Source organism: Leuresthes tenuis, unplaced genomic scaffold, assembly GCF_036924035.1.
Source record: "Leuresthes tenuis unplaced genomic scaffold, fLeuTen1.0.hap1 SCAF_7, whole genome shotgun sequence".
Taxonomy (NCBI): domain Eukaryota; kingdom Metazoa; phylum Chordata; class Actinopteri; order Atheriniformes; family Atherinopsidae; genus Leuresthes; species Leuresthes tenuis.
The window spans coordinates 24,606,804-24,627,648 of NW_027325361.1; the positions used below are offsets into that span (position 1 = coordinate 24,606,804).

Below are 20,845 nucleotides of genomic sequence, written 5' to 3' on the forward strand. Positions count from 1 at the left end.
CTGGACCCCTTCATGACAGATATCCTAATGTAAATGTTACGTAAAATTCAGTTTATCAAAGAATATTTTGAATATAATCAACTGGAATGAGTCCTTGAAGCATGCAATTCTTCAGGAAAGCAGCAGATGGAAGCACGTGACCTGGTGTTGTACTAGACTGGTCTCCACAGCTCACAGGCACTGAACATGACATGCTGTTAAAAAAACATCATCAAGCTTTCAAAATCGAATTTATTTCTGCAATTATTGTACATACAAAGGCAAACATGTCAATGTTTGCGCAAGATAATACTGTGCGGTAAACATTCATCGGCCACAGTATAGTGTAAAACTTCATGAAAGCGTAGACCATTTTCTAACCTTATTTATAATGCTAGCTTAGCAGACATCAAATATAATATGTGTCTCTCGTGCTTATGTAACCGTAAAGGAGCAATGTAAAGGATTTAGTGATATCTGGTGGAAAATCTTTAAACTGCAATCAACTAGCATCACCTACCTAAACCTGAACATGTTGGTGAAAGTATGGCGCTCTCTACAAATCTGGGACTAGAAAACGTCTGTCTTTATTATCTGATTTTAATCCCGTTTTGCATCAAACTTTGGACTATCAAAAAAAAGACAGAAGTATTTCCCAAAGACAAATGCAGACAAATGAGTTTCCACTGTTCGGTAGTACACAGTGATAATCTTTACTGGCTTGCCTTGACTTTGCATATTTCATGTTTTGGGCATGGTGGGCAGGAAGCTGTTCTGTCAATGCCAACCATGGCTGCATCTGGATCTCAGTTCATAGGACGGCCTGTCTTGGGAACATCTGGATGCACTAAAGAAAGGAAAATAATTTGCATCATCATATATATTAAATCAGTCAGGAAATCTGAGAGCGTTACTTACTATCTTTGTGAGGCTGTGGCTGTCCAGGTCTTGCTGGCAGTCTGTGTTTGATGGTGAGCTCAGAGGTGTCTCTGTAGTCTCTGGGTTTGGTGGGCTGGGGCTCCGGTCGGGACTTGGCAGGCAATGGAGGCCGGTTTTGTGCCATCCCACCCTCCGAACGGGAGGGCACCACCGGTTTCTTGAATGTTGATGGGGTCAGGTTAATGGGTGTCGGAGGCTGAGGTTTGTTCTCAGAGCAGGTGAAGGAGCGATTACGTGGGGTGGGCACTGGGGGGCGATCAGAGTCTCCATCTGCTACTTTGCAGGAAGCTAATTGGGATTCTGTGGGTGTAAGATGGTCTGTCTGTGGATGGTCTTGGTCTTTGGACCGGCTGTGTGCTTTTCCCATTGAACCATACAGCGGATTGTCAAACATCTCTGAAACCTTTTCATCCTCACCCCTTGCAAACAAATGATCACACAGTAAGGATTTAATATCACTTCCAAAAACTCTAAATCAGAAAAAGTAGGATTGATTCCTACATTTTATATGACTTGTATTTTATTGTAGAAAGTATGAACTCAAGATATTTCATGTTTTTTCTTGTCCACATAGTTGAATTTGGTAATATGCATCAATTCTTGCATTTCAGGCCTCCAACACATTCCCAAAAAACTGTTGAAATGTGGGCAATTTAAGATAAGTAATATGGTAAAACAGAATAATGATGTCATTTCAAACAGGTGGCGTCGACAAGTGAATATGATTTTGATCAGAAGCAGTGTCCACAAAATGAGTCTGGAAGGACCAAAGATGGGCAGAGGATCTCCGGTGTCGAAAAAAATGCTCTTGAAATGGTTAAAAACAATGTTCCTTTAGCAGGGATTTGCATATTTCTCCTCTTGATGATATCATGAAACAATTCAAGGATTGTAGAGGAATTTCTGAGTGTAAAGGGCAAGCTATGCTGGACACTCATAATCTTTGATCACTTAGACAGCTATCCTATAGGAACTCTCATTAATCCATAGCTGATATAACTTCATGGTCAAGGGATTACTCAGGTGAATACTTGTTAAGCACTACCATACAGAGTTACATTCACCAATGCCCCTTAAAACTTTGGCTTCTGTAAACTTTGTCCAGAGGCAGCGTCGGCTTCTCTGCGCTCGGAGGCATCTGATATGGAGCATAAGTGGAAATGTGTGTTCCAAATATTCCAGTTCTCTTTCTTTTTGAGAAGAAATAGACTAAGTTACATCCAGACGGTTATCAGCAACATGTCTGAAAGCCAGGCTCTGTGATGGCAAAGCTCATTCACACTTCGGTGATAGCAGCATTAACACGGAATATAGAAATTCACTGACATTTTCAATGAACAATGCTGCCTTTCATACGGCATCTTTTCCAGGGAAATCCATTCATTTTTCTGCAGGACATTACAAAACTATGTTTCACACACATTACAAGAGTAGAGCTACAGGACAAGTAGGTCTGCCTGCAGTAGGTCTGATCTGTCTCCAACAGAGAATCTGTGTCGAGTTTTGAAATGAAAAAAAGTGACAATGATGACTCATGTATTGTTTCACATCTTAAGATGATGTGTTTGCAGGAAGAATGAGACAAAGTAGCCTGAACTCTTCATCACCTGGTGTGCTTGGTGCCACAAAATCTTTCAAGATTTCTGAGAAAAAATAGCCACATTACAAAGTCCTAAAAGCTTATTTTGGGATGTACCGCAGGCCTGAAATGCAAAAATTAATGTATGTAAAAACTGTTACTTACATGGAAAGTTTTCCTGTTTGACTGCGTGTGCCTAAATCATAGGCAGCCTTTTTAGGATCTTTGCCCCCTTGCCCCACAGTGGGAATAGTTCGCGGTGGCATGCTGTAACTCCAGCCTTTATCTATCACATTCCCACTTTTGAATGACACTCCCATGTAATTCGGGTTAGAAATATCATGTGCCTGTGCGATGGAAGACCTGTCAATCGGAAGACAGAGAACGTAATTACGTCTTGAAATCAAGTTTGAGATGTGATTAATATTACAATAATGTGAAAAATATCTTACCTGTTGGGATCTCCAGGTTTGCCTTTTGAGGGGACAGAGTCATCCTTTTCGATTTTGATGAAATCTGAAAGAGGAGAAGAATAAGATAAGATGTTTTAAGAAATAAAACAGGTCTTCAACTTGTAACTCCTGAGATGATCTCCAGTCTCACCATATAACTTTTCTGTGGGTTTGCCCTCAGAGGTGCGTAACTGGATGCCACCTGTCAATGTGCCGGTCTTTTCTCCGTGGTGAGTCAGCGTGATCTGAAACTCCCTGTAGCAGAACTGGGCAGCCCGCAGAGCAACACAGCCCTCTCCTTTGAGAATAACACATCGGCTGACTGTAAGTACGACTCAGCTCAACGTAAAACTGTACAACGTGCACGAGAGCTCCTTACCGTACGACTCGTCGCAGTCTGTCGATTTTACACAGATGAGGATGTGCTGGTCCAAGAGGTACTCGGGGTCAGAGATGATGGGGATGAGCTAGGAAAGAAAGATGAAAGGCAATGAAGTGAAGAATTGATAGATGCCAGAAAAAAAAAATCTTTCACTGAGTACTGAAAATTCATTTTACCTCAACTTGGTTGCCAAACCGAACTTTTATGGAGCCGTCAGATTGTTCTGTGTTCTCTCCTTCTGAAGTCTTCATAGTTTCTGTTGGAAATAGTTGTTTAAATGATCTTTTCCCATTTAAAGAAGAATCCAAAAACATGTGGTCCAACAAAAAGACAAAACGTACTCGTCAAGCAACTTGAATGGAATTCAATGAAGAACTTTGTTTTCGATTTTGTGGCCAAGATGGCCAAACAGTTCATGATTTGTATTCCACCTTGAGATGCTTTGTTTGGATCTGAAAATGAACAAAGAAAACATCAGACAACAGTTTTGAGGCGACTTATGTATGCTTGACCCGGACAGGTGATCTTACCGTGCTTTGAGACAAACTGTGAGGCGACTCCAACTTCAAATGAGGCGAAAACTGGCGAGTGGTCACTAGTCATGATGTCATTAGTGCAACCTGCGAGGGAAACAGTTTGGCTAAATGGGAGTTTTATTGTCAAAACTAAATTAAACTATGTTTTCCACATGATTTCCACAGGAAAAGCTCTGTTTTTCTGCTCAAGTGAAAGTTTTTCTTTATGTTTTGCTGTTTTTTTACAGTGTAGAGTAAAATGAAGTGTCACACATTAAATGCAACAGTGGACAAAACAGTGAGAACAAGCCGATATGTTCTATATTTCACATGACTTAAAGTGGCCTCTGTTTGTCTTGCTGACAGCTTTGCATACTACACAGCGCCAGCTTCCTGAGGGCCTCACTTGAAGTGAGTTTTGGTTATAGTGACAGATGTGCAGTGTTGTGCAAGCTCACACATCAAAAGCGCTAGTTCAAAGATCTGTTTACACAGATAAAACAGAAAAAATGAATGCTCATAGTTTGTCTTTTGAAATTCAGTCTCAAAATGAACGAGTTCACATTAATTTCTCAGTTTTTTATAACTTCCTTTGAAATGTCCTCTTTATATGGCACACAGTGTTATGAAGTGCCATGAAGTACTGGAACATTGGCCCCATGGCCATCTGAGCAACATCTCTGCATTTATCTGTTTTATTACTAACCATCAAAATACTGACATTTCAAACTGTGATAACAAAAATAGAGCCTGTAGTGCAATGAAAGCATATTTGCCAGCAGGGGCCCAGTGACACATGTTTCAGTCTCACAATAAACATCACACTAACATAAGGTAATTTCAGAGGGGAGTAAAATAAAAAAACAAAAAACAAATGCAGCTTTAACAACAACCATCAACAGCTAAATATCATATCTGTAAAAGACAGTAAAACAGAACGGGAGCTGTATGCCAAAAGCTGGTGTGGGAATATGACAGTAGATAAAATCCTACTCATGGGCAGTGCAGGATGTACAGATGTAGACAGAGTCTGTGAATGTTCTGTGCCAAGGCCAAAACAGATGTTCAACTAACTTCATCTGACTTTTCTGCTGTGCTAAGACATCTATCACGTCCCTCAGATTAAGCTGGCTGACCTCATTCTCTTTTTCTTTACTTCCTTATAGCGCTCTTACAAAACTTTATTTTGTATGTGTCAGTTTCTGTGCACAGTTCTACACGTCTTCAACTGTCCTAATGCAGTTTCATTAGTTGTATATAGGATATTCCAAGGTCTTTGGATTGGAGCCCTCTGTGGAACTGCTCGTTCACTGAATGCTTTAGATTTCCAGTGGATGTCTACGTCACATGCCCCGCTCAGAGTAGAAATTATCGTAATCTTTGTCACCACCCAACTTCAAGATCACATCTTGCTGCATTTGCTGTTGTGAAACTCTTGTGCTTGATTTCTGTTTAGCTTTTAACAGCAAATTCTCATCAGTAGCTGAACGGTTTTATGTTTTATATCCTTACAAGGAAATCAGACTTCTGGCAGTATTCAGTTTATTTTCCCAGTCAGAAGTTGGAAATTCCAGTTTCTCATGTGTCACTGAACACAGCATTATATTAGAGTAAAAATGAACTTGACGCTGATCTGAAAAAATCTATGAATTCATGGTTACAAAAGAAGCTGACTCTGTGGTATTTTGAGACAAAAAACATTTCACTAAGGCCTACTAAAATTGTGTCAACGTATAAAAAAAAGGGTATGTAACATGTTTCCTTTGATCCATACGAAATGTAGATAACTTTAAACTGAAAGGTTTTGCGAGTGTTGTCACGCAAACCATGAAATGCTGTGCTGAGGGTTTCACTCATGTGAAATGGAATACTAAAAATCCATTCAGGAAATGATCATTAGATTTATCAGCCACAAGTAGCACCTCAGATTAACTCTAACCTAGAGTTAAAGTCAAAGACACATCTAAACAACTGTTGGTGAGACAATGAATAGACAAAGAATTACTCCTGAGGGAGATAAATAAGAGTAGAACTGCTTGGACCAAGACAAGCAAGAAATGAACATTAGATCAGAGGAAATCTGGACATTGTTAAGGTGAGACTTCATCTTCTAGCTGCTGTGTTGCTGTGAGGTGCAGAGACGAGACGTAAGTTGTGTCCGCTGCTGAGCAGAGAGGCGTTATGGTGTGGAGGGGCTTTGGTGGTGTGTTGAAGCTATTCTCGTTCAGGTCACAGCTGAAGGCAACACTGAAGCAGCGTGGCAACCACAACATCCTGTAGCAACAAACCGCCCCATTTGGTTGGCACTTAATGGGGCCATCATTTTACAACGGGACAAAAAGTGCACTTACTGGACGTTCTGTAGGGGCTGTTTGACCAACAAACAGAGCGAAGCAGTGCTGCAGCCACACTCATCCAATCAAAATCAAAGTGAGATGTGAGATGTTTGGGATGTGGAAAGTTGAGTGGAAGCAACGCACTGGTCCTGTGCGTATTCATTCATAATTTAGAGATTCGTTGCTGTGTTGACCTATATGAATTGATTGGTCTGCTAGCCCAACTAATACTGGAATTCAAAATGCATAGCTAAATGCAAACAATAGCTAAATATTAATTTTTTAAAAATTATTTACACTTTTTAATCTAACCCTATACCAAGAGCCTAAACTGACAGACAAGACAATTATTTGAAAGTAAAGGAAGTGAAACAACCAAATATTTGACCAAATTCAATTTCGCATTTGCTTCTAAAAAATAAAGCACCAACAATTAACAGCTGGGAACTACTCACCATATGCTTGGCAGACGACATGAACCAGTGGGTATGACTTCCGCAAGACGCGATCACACCATGAGGGCAAATTGTATTTTGTCTGCAAATTGAATTTGTCGTAAGTGCATAAAATACTGAAAGAGTAACAGTTTTCATAGACCAGGCTGCAATGTACTTTAAACAATAAAAAACAGCTGAATGGTTTGGAACTACTGCCGGTGAATAGTGTGGTGTGTGAGGGATGGGCTGACGTGTCATTTCTGGTAAAAAAGAAAAGAAAAATAAGCAACATTCTTGCGGGCCTGAATCCATTCCAGAGATCAAATGTGCACCAGAACTCTGACCTGGATATCTTAAGCCAAGAAATCCAGATGAGGTGTATGTTCAGTGATGTAGCTGCTTCCACTGTGTGTGTGTTATAGGGCAGGACAGAGCCATACAGGGAACAGACATCTGACTAAACAGAGGCTTACCCCTGTGGCTTTGGCCTTTGTGTAGGCGTACTTCTCTCTTGTGTCTCTCTCAAATCGGTATGTGGGTGCAAATGTAATGTCTTCTTCCTCTACATAAAAAAAAAGAAAAGAACATTTTTTTAATATATATATATATATAATGACAGCAAATTCATGTGATATGTCTGTATTTATTTGTGTTTTCCAAAGCTCACCGAAATGCAGGAAGACCTTTCCATCATTCCTCTCCATGTTGAGCTGGTCTTTATGAAGGAGTTCCTGGTACTGCTGCTGTTTGATCTTTGTCACAATGTTCTCAGCTTCCTGTAAAGGGAAACAGTCACTTTTCATGACTAAATGTTAGTAGCTGAGAGCCCAGACACCTGACAACCAGCATGCCTCATTTATACACCAGGGACTTCGCTTCAGCACTGCTGGATCTCTAACTTCAAGGGAAAATGTTACAAGACAATGACAAACTAAATACACAGTCTCCTTCTTTGGATGATTTGCAAGGAAAATTCTCTTTAACTTACTGAAGATGGAAGTTCAACACGATAGTTCAAGTCTCCAAGCCAGAAGAGGTGTGTGAAGCGAAGTGTGATGTCAAAGGGGTTGAGTTTTTTATCTCCGAGATTTAGAAATCGCAGGATGTTGGTGTAATTCTGATTCCGCCTGCATTTACAGCAAAAATTAAAAAATTTGCAACTCATAAAGCACCTAAGTGAGGTTTCAGAAACAGGAGCACAATGGAGTAAACAACTCGAATAATAAAATTGATGCATTCTGATTAAATTGGTTATGCCTCCAATACAAAGGCAGTGTGCGCGCACACGCGCATACACACACAAACAAAAGTTAAGCAACAGGGCTTGACAACTTGACTTCATGCTGGTATATTACCAGCAGAATGTAGTTTGGCATTGTCTTGCTAAAATAAGCAGAAGATAAATGATAAATAAGAAGATAAATAATATAGATGGAGCATATCTCGCCCTAAAGCCTGTTTATTTAATTGGACATAGATACGACCTCTTCACAGATGTATAAGTTATCCATCTCAGTGAAGTAGAGGTTTTTGCAGAAGGGAAGTTGGTATTTCCCAATCAAAGTGGGAGTTTTTCATTGGCAAGACATGAATGGCAAATTGGACTTGAAGATTGTGTATGCTGTAAACATGAATGCCATTAGTGCTGAGCCTCAGAAGAGACTGTGGGGGAACACAAAACACGAGTCTTAATGGACCGCTTTTCACTATCAATTCTGAAGCCGTTTCGCTGTCTGACAAAAGAAACAGAAAGATATGCAAAATACACCAGCTTTCTTGGGAATTCAGCTGTATTAGATGCAGTACATGAGAACGGAGACAGACACTGTGGTACAGCTTGATTTCTTAAGAGGCTAACAAGCTCTACCCTCATTCAGTTAAAACATTTTTGTGGCAGAAATTTGTATTTCAGTTTTTGAATTTGTGACAGTACAACTATTCTTAATTTCTACAAGTTTCGCTTAAGCAACACACAGAATTACAACTCCATGCTCTACATAATTATGCAAAGACTGTATCCATGATAGAAAAACTTCTCCTTCACAATCTTCTTTTCCAGGAAGAAGTAGTTCCTGTGCAGTGATGTTGTTGCAAACAGTGATGCTAGCCAAACATTAACTCAGAGGACTCGGCATCCACTATTTCCAAGAAGGATTTCACATTTTATTGTGTCATGAAATCTTTTCCAAAATGGGGTTGTGTGAAGATCTTAGGAGTGGCCATGTAATACCTGCTGTAGACACTCTCTTAGTTTGGAGTAGCAGGAAAGGAGCTGATGGATTAGCAAAACCAGCAACTTCTCGAAACAGGGACAGGAGAGGAGCAGATTCTCCATTCAAAACCAAATAAACTTATAGCTGTTAAAGATAACTTTATATTGTGGATTTTTATAAGGCTTTGCTTTGGATGGTTGTGTTTAACTGACACTTCATTTCTCCACAAAAGAAAGTTTGAGTTGCACAGGTAGTGAGCAGCTGCAGGTAAGTGACTGCTATGACAGCGGCTGCGCACTGTGGCCAAAGTGAGGTGGAGTAAAAATCCACGACATAGTTTTTTGCTTAAATCACTACAAGTTTACCAGATTTGAGCTTTTTTTAGATGATGAGAATTTGCTCTTTTCCTATCCTTTTTTATAGCAGCTGTTAGCATATTTTCCCCCTTAGAATTCCTCCCTGATTCTCAAAATTGAGAGCATTTGGACTGCTGCCCTCTGCAGGCATGACACTGAAAATACTTCCCAAAACCTAAAAAAACTAACTAAATTAAACTTAAAAAAATAGGAACATGTCTTTGAATGAGTGTGCGAGGGAGTGTTTATGTTGTTGTTTGCTTTTGACTTTGCTTGGTTGAGCTTCTGAACTTGAATTTGTGGATGTAGTGACAGACAATATTCTCAGACAATGTTTTTCAGGGGAGTTCCTGATTCCATGAAACCTGGATTCATACAACTGATTTTTGTCTGTTTTAAATGAAGGGCTGCACGAAATGTCCTGTGATCTTTATAAAAGCTGCTACATCACTCTTTTCACAACAAGCCAAGCTAACGCTAACAAAATCAGGAACAAAATGGCAATAGAACAATGACGAAGTGAGCTATCTACCACTGGCTGGAAATTCCAAGACAGAAAAATGTGTCTTCTCTTTAACAAGCAATGCACACATACATAGGGGTAAGATGAAAAATAGATAAACCACTAATTATGTACCATGGCCATGATAGAGAAAAAAACTCAATTGGTCTTTTTGACAAAAAATTAAATTTAGGTGGAGAACTTTACAATTACATGTTTGGGCAACAGTTCAATAATCAAAATAACTATGTTTTCTATTCATGTACTCAGCATGTTTTAGGCTATTTACTATGTTATTTGAGCGGGTAAGTGTAGCCATTGTATCCTGTAGTCAGTATATTTCAATGCACGATTAAATTGATCTATGGTTGTAGCTAGGTCACTCTCCTTGTCCCAGTATATGTGCATGGAGAGGAAATTGATTTATTGACTGCAGTGTGTCCAACTACATATAATACATGTCAATATGCCCCCTTTTCAGTTTAGTACTGAGCTTTTCTGTTTGACCAAAGCAATTGACAAAAAAATTTAGCTCGGGACAAACTGGTTCCATGTCGAGTGGTGAATTGGACATCTTTGCAGCTCTGCACATTTTTATACACACTGTATTTTTAACTTATTTTTACAAATGAGAGGTATGCTATCCTTTGTGGGGGTGATTTTAATCACACTAAGGTGTTTACATGAATTTTCGGTGTTGAAAAGGCATCTATATTCATGTAAATGCTCTGACTATGGCAAAGAGCTGCGCAGGTGAGCTGGTGAGTGGTTTCACATGTAAATGCAGCCGACATCAAAAGACTCATTAACTAATTTTGTCAGATGATCATGTGCTTGTGAAATTTGTTCCTGGTTAATGTGCAGTTTTGACAGATGCCATTTCAGTCCATATTTTACACTGATAACGTAGAAAAGTATCTAAATAAGAACAACCTGATTTGGCATGCAGTTGTGTTATTATACAGTTCATAAGAGGTCAAAGCAGGGGAGAAGCTAACAGTTGTTAAAGGATCACACAGGGCTCAGATATTTATAATCATCAAAGTCAATGTTTGTAGAAATTGCAGAGATGGAACATTTTTGATCTCATCTTCCAGCTCTAGCATCTTCCAGCTCTTCATTAGGACATTTTAAATCTTGCTAATTAAGCCTTGGGTATTTGGAAAGGTCAAACTGAATAATAAAAAAAAAACTGGATGTATTTTGGCTAAAAGACTGATAGCAATGAACTGGAAGGATGCAGATAAACTGAAAGAGGAACTGTGGCTTCGAATATTCCTTGAAATGATTGTTAGAGAAGGGGCCGAATCCCATAACTGAACAACAGCTGTGGAAAACTATAATGGATGTTGTTTGTAATATTCTCACCTCCTCCAGAACTCAAAGACAAAAACTTATGGCAATGTAAACGGGCTATATTTGCCAACTAATGGCTCTAAACATATGTTTATGGAGATGGAAACATAGACCTTGATCCAGACTTCTGCTGAGCATCTGAACCTTTGTCTCATTCAGTAACACATGGCCCCTTTTTCTGCTTTCGTTTCTTTATTTTTTAATGCACCTACTTTACTGTTTTGTGCTTTACTGAATTTAGGCACGTGTCTGTATTTAAATGTAGTACTGCGTCTCCTTTTTCTATTTGTTGAAAAACAAATAGAAGTATTAAATGAAATAGCTTTCTAATTGTGAAATCGCAAAAGAGCACTGTTGTTCCTGCGGTTTTGTGTGCATAATGCTTCTTATTTACTATAAGAACACTCACAAATGAATGTAAAGATGTGCATTCTTTTAACTGACATAAGAAATGTAAACACCAAATATTTTGCACTTCACTTTTCTTCAAAGGGAGCCTATGCAAGTGAACAAATGAAAGGCCCGCTATATAGCGCTTAAAATTTCAAACAAAGTTATACTTACACAAATTACTTGTGCTAAAAATAATAATGCAAAATCATGATATAAGGCAGTTATTGTTAACTACTGAGTGAATTCCTGTCAGTGAATGAGTAAACATAGTTATATAACCTTAGGGGTAATCCTCCAGGGAAAAATACCCTGAGATACAGCAGTCATGGTGCTGTGAGTGTACCAGTCAATTAAAGTGACCCGTATGCGTCAACAAATATAGGATTTTGAAAAGTATAGGGGACATGATTAAAGTTACATCCTTATATAAGGTAATACTTGATGCTACAGGAAGTGTAACCTGCTCCTCACCTGAGCTTCTTCTCGCTTCCAGAGGTCAAGTGACTGTTGACGAAGCCAAAAGATGTTCCGTTGAACATGAAAGACACTCCTACTGCGCCCTTGTTTCCTGCAAACAAATGAATAGTCCCAGATTGTACTAATGTGCATGTGGAGCTTTATGACAGCTCATTCTATGCCTTGTCTTAATATGGGACCACTTACCCAAAGTGTTGGCAATCCCCGTCTTCACGCTGTCTGAGAAAACATGGGAAATCCTGTTTTCGTGCTCAGGCTTGGCCAGGATCATGATCCGAATGCTCCACAGGGTGTGAATCGCCACCTGGATGTTTGGAGATGTACTTTATGATGCAGTGTTGCTCTGCACCAGAATTTAGCCTTTTCTTTGTCACTTTGTCACAGTTACTTACTTGTTTAAAGCTAATGTTTGTGATGTTTCTCAGGACACCTTTCACAGTCTCAGCCCACTCCCTCTCCCCCAAAGGATCTTCTTGACTCCCAATCACATAAAGATCGTGTGGGATGTGATCTGCCGTGTCGTCTTGTGTCTTGCCTTGGCCTTTACACTGAAACCAGGAGTCAATGTTTTGTGGGGGACCAGCATTTCCTGTGGGTTTGAGGATCAGTTTTTATACCATCAGTCCATCCAAATGTATTCAATAGCTGAATATCATATTTTTGTTACCCATGTTCCAGGTGCCAACAAACACTGTGATCATGTCTGGTTCAGGCTTTTCTGAGTGTTTGTTCTTCATTTGTTGAAGCAGCTGACAGAAGCCTTCTCTTTTCTGAAGTTACAGCAAAAAAATATCAGATCTTAAAAACTGAGCAAGATTTAGGACAAACTTTATTAACAGATCTGTCCCCCAAACACAACCGGCATTAGATTGAATATGATGATTACCTTTGTGTCATCAAACACAAACTCCTTTTTCAAAATCTTCTCTTTCTCCGTCTCCGCCATGATTGTAAGTTTGGCATGCATCTTCTGGGATTTTACCAACTGTAGGACTGAGTAATAATGACAGAAATCTTAAAGCTGTTGTAAAGCAAGAGTCTTCAGCCATACTAGCAGCACTGTGAGACAGTTAGAAACAGAGATGTGATGAAAGAAAAGTCTGCATGCTAACATGGTTACAGTTGCAGGTGGGAACAAAATAAGAGTGTGCACAGATCCATATGACCTCATTGGTGACTGTTTTCTTGGCAGTCCTTGTTTTAACAGGTATAATATGGTGTTTTAGCACAGTACTCCCACAGATAAGGAGAAAGTCACCAAGACGACACCAAGTTGCAATCAACGTACATCCTGTCTTATCTCATGGTGGAAGCATTAGAAACCTTTCAATATATAAACATATAAAATTAGCCAATGGCCATTTTGTAACTCTGTATATAGTCTTCCTAGTCAATACTACATCTAGCCCTATCTCAAGGTGATTTATGAGGCTATCCTGAGACAAACTGTATTGATTTGTATTCTTGGACACTGACACGAAGAAGGCAGAAAGGGGCCAAAGAGTCCCCATATGGAGGCTGGGGGGTCTGGGTAGGACAGAATACAAGGAATTGCTTCCAAGAGATTTGCGTTAGTTAACTATGTGGACTTGGAATTTTTGTGTTGCTTACGAAATCCATGAAGTGCTACAGAGAAAATTTTATTTGATTTATGCAATGAACACATTTTGAACTATTATTTGAAAATGAATAATTATAAAAAAAACAAACTGAATTGAAGGTCTCTTTCTTCCCACAAATTAGGCATACTGGTAAGCCACCCCCGTCAGAGGTAAATGCAAATGAATCTTCCCAGGCATCATTAAATGTTCTTCAGATATTTTTATTTTCTATGCACAGCATTTTGGAGGCCGTATACCGTCTTTCGGTGAATGTGACGCGTATTTTGAGCGACGAAAAAAAAGATAATTCTATTTTAATATTTCAAGATCACAATAATCTTCCAAATTTAGATCTACAATAATAAAAAAAAGATGAACTAACGCAAATAAAATACACTTCAATTGGATACTTTTTAATTCCTTTTCCCATGCCATGCTGAGCCGCAGCATAGCGATGAAAGAGCCGGGGGTTGCCGACCCCTGGGTTAGGGGGACCTTCATGGCATGAAATATGTTTCATATCTTTATTTTACAGTGTTCTTGGGGAAATTTCCCTGCCCCATCAGCAAATTAGATAAAACAATGTAAAATGATTTGCATTTTAGGCCAGTGATAACTCTGAGACTGGTTTTGTACATCCCATGATATGCAGTGTGTTGAACATATTCTTCAAATGTTCTGAATTTCTTTACATGCTGCCAATCAACAGTGACTTCTTTAACCTACCAAAAAAACATGGTACATTGATCAGTTCACACTATATTTAACTAAGCTGCAGGGCAAGATAGTTCATTTATTGGGTTGAGATAGAAAATGACAACTCTGAAACGTCATCTGAGCACAAAGTTAGAAAGAAGCAATCTTTTTTTAAATTTTGTGTGATGAATACCAGTCTGCAGATGCAGTTAATATGTGAGTATTTTTGTCAGCAACTAGCTGATTGATACTAAACATGCACAGAAAGACGTTAGGGCTTTTGGGATCACTAAAGTTGATCATCATGGTGAAAGAGACAGTCAGGAGTATTCTGGGGATCATTTAATGGAAAACAGTTAATAAAAATCAGATTTAGTCGACTGGTTGACTAAAGTTGACTAAGTTGACTATTGCTTGAATAGCATTACTAAGATAACACACTAATGAATCAGATTATAGATTCCTTACTTTTATTATGCACAAAGTATTTGTCTTCAGGCCCATCTTTTGATTTCTTTAAGTAGAGCTTTCCACTTTCAACATCCACTTTCAGGAACATTTTTGTGGAAATACCAAGAGATTCTTGCTTGACCTGCCAAAAAAGAGGAATCTCATCAGATTAAACAGCAATCCTTGAGATAATCTATCTAATTTTTGTTGTTGTTGTTCTCATTGCTGTGTTATATGATAACAAACAAAGGGGAGCACCTCAAATATAACAACTGGTATGAGAGAGTTCCTGTGCCCTCCGTCATATCCAACTGACTCAAAAACAGAACCTTTAGCCTGAAAAAGAGAAATACAGAAGTGATTTGGCTTCCATTGCTGAGATCATCTCTCGGTAGGACAGAAAACTACATAACCGGTAGAACAAGGATTAGTACTTTACCTTTTCCTCTATTGAGTAAAGCAGTTTTGTTAGCTGCTCAAGCCTGTAGGTTATGGATTGACCTGAATCGACAAAAATCTGAAAATAAAACAGAGAATCCATAATGAGATGAGTATTTTCCTGTGTGTTGATAAAGCTACAAAAGAATCAAGGTTGAAACCGACTTGTTTTGGATACGGCCCAATCCCAGGGGACAGCTGCTGATCCAATGCTCTATGAAGGACCTCCAGAGATGGAAGGATTCGACTAACTTCACTGCCACGCAAAAATATCAAAACTTGGTCAAATCAATCTTACACACAACGCTCTGAATAAAATCAAACATTTAATCGGTTTGAAACTGTACCTGTTTAGATTTTTGCAGACTGCCATGAGTAGCTTCTTCAGGCCAGGCAGGTTAGGGTTACCGTTCTGTGCTTGCTCAGCATCTAAGCAGACTGAGGTCCTGAAGTATTCTTGGATGGCCATTTGATGCTCCTCTGATAATCTGGAAATATAATATATTAGGAAATTAAAGGGATGTTCCAGTTTCTTTTTAATTGGAACCGTGTGAGGTTCTTACAAGTAGTCAGTATCTCCTACCTGCAATGGATAGTGGTCAGAGTGCTCTCTGTTTGGAGAATCAGGGAGAAATTCTGACAGGGAGAAGCTAAACTAAGAAGTACTCAAAATGAGACCATAAAGAACATTTTCACCATCTAAAACAACTCGGGCCTCAAAAGTTTCATAGTGGCTTGAGTAAACAATATCTATTGTAAGTTTTACACGGCCTTACATTTACTTTGTCATTATTTTCTCACCCGAACAACGTCCGTGTAGCCAGGCATCACTGCATGCTCCGCTATGTGTCCTGCTACTGATCAGCTCATTTCGTCAGTTGTTTCTTACTGCTGGGCATAACTTTTGTATAGACTTAAAAGATGATTTGTGTATGTGCTTTTCCAGGCTTTTCACTCATTTCTTAGTTTGTATTTTGGGATTGAGTCACAGCTGATTAGCAGCAGTATAGCAGGGCAGCAACCGTGCCAGCAATGAAAAGTACCAACCTAGATGTTCTTTGGTTAAGAAAATAGTGACAAAGTAAACAACTATCTGATGCGAAACTAGGACTGTGTAAAATTCACTTTATATGGTGATTGCTCTTTGAGGTTTGAGATTTTTTAGATTCACTTTTCCTTAGCCCGGTTCTGAGTAGGGCTTAGCTCCCATGTCTGTATTTCTCAAAGATTCTCTGTCTGCTGTCTACTGCAGGTAAAATACTGAGCAGTCAAAAGTACACAATCTCATAAAAAAAGAGAGCAAGAAATAAAAGAAAAAAACATTTAGTTGATTCCGTTGGTACAGTAGATGCGGGATGATAACAACAAGACGTGGACTTGGCTCAGTCATGGCCATAGTTACAACTTGCAATGCAATTCATTAGAAATATGACCGTACATGGACAAGTCCATGTGCTGCAGTCTCATCAGATAGGTTTCTGACAGAGACTTGCTGGCCTGCTCAGAAGTCTTAGATTCACATTCTTTTCCATCAGCTGTGAAGTTCCTGGGTGGAAGCTGTGGTGGATGATTATTGGCTTCTGCAATACAAAGACATATAGGATCTTTAAGATTTCTTAAACAGGCAATGCATTGTGCTTTCTGTTATAACTACTGATTTAATGAAGAGGAGGTTTTTGACCTTGGTCCTCGTCTATCTCCTCCTCCCTCTGGACAGGGCACTGCAGATGTGTGACCAGACCCATGTTGGGACTGTAATATGCCTCTACCAGCTCAGGTAGCATAGTGAAGAACCTAATAGGAACTCCCTCAGATGCCTACGGAGCAAATCATAGCAGAAACATATTTTTTTCCACATCTCTTTAGCGAAGAAGAAAATAAATTCTAATGTGTTCCTATTGTTCTAAAAGAGCTGTTTTGATATTCTGTTACAAAACAACATGACATGACCTTATAATGTTATTTCCTGTTTGACACAAGATATATCTAGTCTGTTTGCTATGTCTGTAGCTGCAGTTATATAATCTGTTGAGTTCCTAAGCTGCCTCATCCTTTTCCATATATTATTTCAAATAATGGACTTGATGATGTTGAATGAAATCCTCCTTTGATTACAGAAATCATTCACACACTAATGGATCATTGGCCTCGTGACAGTACAATTTGAAAAAGAATGAACAAATATGGCTTGTTTGGAAGGGTTGCCAGGATGAAAACATGGCAGCACAGCTTAGGTTTGCAAAGTTGCAGCTGAATAAATCACAAGACTTATGGAACAATGTCCTTTGGACAGACCAGACCAAAGTGAAGATGTTTGGTCATAATGCACAGCAGCACGTTTGGAGGAAACCAAACACAGCATATCAGCACAAACACCTCATAGCAACTGTCAACTGGTGGAGGGCTGATGATTTGGGCTTGTTAAATCTAGGTTAAAATTTGGTCGTGCAACAGAACAAACAGAGAAATTTACAGCTTTGTTTATTCCACACTTTTACTCTGAAGCTAAGAGCTCTTGGACCTTTACCAATAAAGTGGTCCAGTTCAGTGATGTAATTGTTTTTGTCATTATTCTTGTAATAAAGAGAGATGGTTTTTATAACGCAGCAGCATCAAGCAAAGAAACCTTTGCCTATGCCTGATAAGGAGGAACATGATGAGCAGAAGTATAATTAATTGTTTGGTACAGATTATATCAAATACTGACAGCAATTATTGTGTGCATTTAGAGGAACTACTGACTGTTCCTCACATATTTTCAGATTTTTGCTTTGGAGTTTCTGTTCAACTGGTAATCTTTACATTTTTTATTAGTTAAGTACACCATGAGTACCTATCATTGAGACTGTTGGCAAATAAACTCTGTCTGTATTTTCTTATAAATCGAATCATTCAAGCTTTGGCTTTCAGTTTACCTTAATATTTTATATGCTTCATATCTTAAACAATAGTGCCCAATTATTTTCCTGTGTATTCTCAAGCCCAAGCAAATTCCCAACATGCAGGGGAATTTCATGTTTTCTGTCTTTCATGACTTGGATACATGGAATGGTGACAAATTTAAGCCAATACAGGTCATCAGCAGACCGAGGTTGCCTGTGCTTTTATCCATGCCAGCAAAATAATATTTGGCCTAATTCAAAGCAGCATTTAGCTGAGGAAACTACACTTGCTTTTCAGTCGTGAATTAATACAAAACATAAGAAGGTATAAGTCCACTGCATCCAATGATACTTCACATTAGATGATGTATGTTTTACAAGATGGATGTCAATGGAAAAATACACAGCATTGTCCTAATAGATGTATTTGTGGCATATCCACCTTTTGAAACTTTAAAGATATCATGTGGAGCTTTTAAAAAATGTATAATGTATGATCCCTTTGTATGAGACTCTGTTCTCTGCCTGTATTTTCTTGTCCTCTTATTTTGCTTAGTTTTAGACATTTCTAAGCAGCAAGGCTTTGGCATAATCCACTCCCTCCTAACCTTAACCACAGCAGGGGGATGCCTAACCTTTCCCTTATTGCTAGAGTTAACCCTAAAAGCAAGTTTTAACCTTCAGAAAGCAGTCTGAACCCATGGGGACCAAATAGAAGTCCTCATTTGTTGGTGTGTCTCCAACTTCAAGATTCAACATTCTGTTTACTTATTGTTATGCAACCAGACTGTATTCTGAAATTATGAATATTTCTATGCTAATCACAAGGGAAACAAATATTTCATTTCTCCATACTTTGACCTAAATCGTCGACCTCTAAAAGACCTCATAGAAAATTCTACATCTGATAAAAAGTGTCCAGGATTGAACCGGCTTGATTTGGGTTGCAGTCATGTCAAATCTGGCAATACAGCACCTTCTCCCATGAATGTACAGAGTTTTGGGTCCGGTAATTTAATCTATTTAGCCTAATTAACAGTAGATTTGTTGATATATAAATGTAAACCTCATTGTGGCATTTAGGGAAAAAAAGGGAGTCACCAAAATCACGAGGCTTCATCTTCTGAGGAGCACGAGTGTCTGTAAATGTGACAGTGGTGGTCTAACCGTAAGTATTTGAGATATTTTAATCATTTGAAAAGATTAGATCTCACTCTAAACACTTTTGGTGATGATTAGAGCTACAGCTACAGTCATAGCTGTGTCAAAATAGCTGTATGAATGCATTTAAATTCTCTGGTGTTATCAGAGACATAGTTATATAGTGTAACAAATATAACTCATTTAAAACTGAATAATGATTGCTTTTTTTCAAACTGTCTACGCACCTGAACAGAGAGCTTCTTGTCTTCATTTGGCAGGATTCTGTATGTGTACACACAGTTCTGGTATCTGTGGTTAGAAATAAAATGCAAATGTCTGTCACTGGGAAATTACATGTACAGCAGGACAGGTAGAAATACTGTACACGTTAGCCAGGGCTTTCAATCTGTTGAATATGCAACCAAAACAGTCTTGGTGGCATTTGAAAAGAAGATTATCTACTTAAAAAGTGTGCAAAAGAGTGGCATAGAGGGCAAAGGGTGGTGCTTTGTGGCAGGACAGAATGGAAATAAAGGGGAACTGGTTTTGGGTTGCAGTGTGCAAAAAAAAAGTGATATGAAACAGTGAAAGACAGAAGGGGAGTTTTAACTTTGAAAGTCATGTTACTTTAATGATGAGCACCAAAAGACATAGGCTCAAACAACCATATATCACTTAAATAGTAAGGATCAAAAGTTCATGAACAAGGACAACAAGGTCCCAGAATCATAATCATCTTTATGAAAACGTTAAAATGAACTGCCTGCTATATACGCAATATACATATATATATATATATATATATATAAATATGAATATAAGTAACTTACAAAACACAGAGTGCATACGCTCCTTGTATGGACTCACTGTCCCGGATAAGGAAGCTTCCATCTCTTGCTGCCTTGGAGAGTAAATTCTCAGCTGTGGTTCGAGTTATATTGCCATGGTACCAAGGCTGATAACTTGGCATCCTGTTTCTCACCCAAGTGTCCAAATTCAGGTATGTTGCATCTGCCTTAAAAAAAAACTTATTCCAGCACACCAACGTAGACCTGGTTTTTCTACTTTTTGGCTGTTTTCACCTTCTCATGTTGCGTACTTGAAGTTCTTTCTGTCACTTGATCATCCTCTGCCTTCTTAAACTGTAAAAGGAAGCTGCTACTAGCTCTACTCTGAACTTCCTCATTTGAGCAGTGACAGAGAGGAGGGCCCTGTTGCCTCCACTCTGCCTGAGCTGTAAAATGGAAATGCAAACTTTGGCTTGCACAGGAGCAGTCTTCATCGCATTTCTCTAATGATTAACAAACACACATGGTTCTGTAGATTGTGTATACTTACTTGTTAATGTGCACTGTTCAGAAAGTAGTGCTGTCATGTATAAAAAAAATGCACTAAAAGAAGTGAAAGTGGGAAGTAAGAGAAAACGAAAAAAACTGGAAAAAGATACTTAGTTGTTGCATTGAACGAGTTTAAGTTTAATACAAGAAGCTCCATTTGGTTTTCCGTTGTATTTCTTAACTCTCAAATTATCTTTGACATTTGACTGACAATATTTGTCCAGAGGCTCTTGTCTGAGTCTAAAAGCCATGCTTTTAATCATATGAATCAGGAGAGTTTACAGGTTCTGTAGAGTATATATATTCAGGAAATACAAGTTTAGAGTGGTTTGCCGTGTTCATGTGATGGACAGGAAGTCTTGCAGAAATAAGAGGAGGAAAA

General features: G+C 38.7%; 2 protein-coding genes across 2 annotated transcripts in view; one reads left to right on the forward strand and one right to left on the reverse strand.

Moving 5' to 3' along the window:
- Positions 1–20,845, forward strand: part of LOC140312341 (allantoinase, mitochondrial) — a 505,108-nt gene that overhangs the window by 114,790 nt on the left and 369,473 nt on the right. The gene's annotated exons all lie outside the window — the stretch shown is intronic.
- On the reverse strand, positions 212–20,319 carry inpp5d (inositol polyphosphate-5-phosphatase D). The gene is made up of 27 exons (XM_072390097.1): positions 19,957–20,319; positions 19,372–19,435; positions 16,783–16,918; positions 16,540–16,681; positions 15,449–15,589; positions 15,267–15,357; positions 15,103–15,180; positions 14,922–14,999; positions 14,682–14,805; positions 12,803–12,909; positions 12,584–12,686; positions 12,309–12,505; positions 12,103–12,220; positions 11,911–12,007; positions 7,608–7,746; positions 7,287–7,395; positions 7,093–7,181; positions 6,638–6,719; positions 3,862–3,951; positions 3,673–3,783; positions 3,508–3,587; positions 3,329–3,416; positions 3,101–3,247; positions 2,950–3,013; positions 2,663–2,860; positions 898–1,337; positions 212–826 (listed from the first exon to the last, which is right to left on the reverse strand). The coding sequence occupies exons 1-27, from the start codon at positions 20,094–20,096 to the stop codon at positions 786–788; spliced, it is 3,294 nt and encodes a 1,097-aa protein (XP_072246198.1). The 5' UTR covers positions 20,097–20,319; the 3' UTR covers positions 212–785.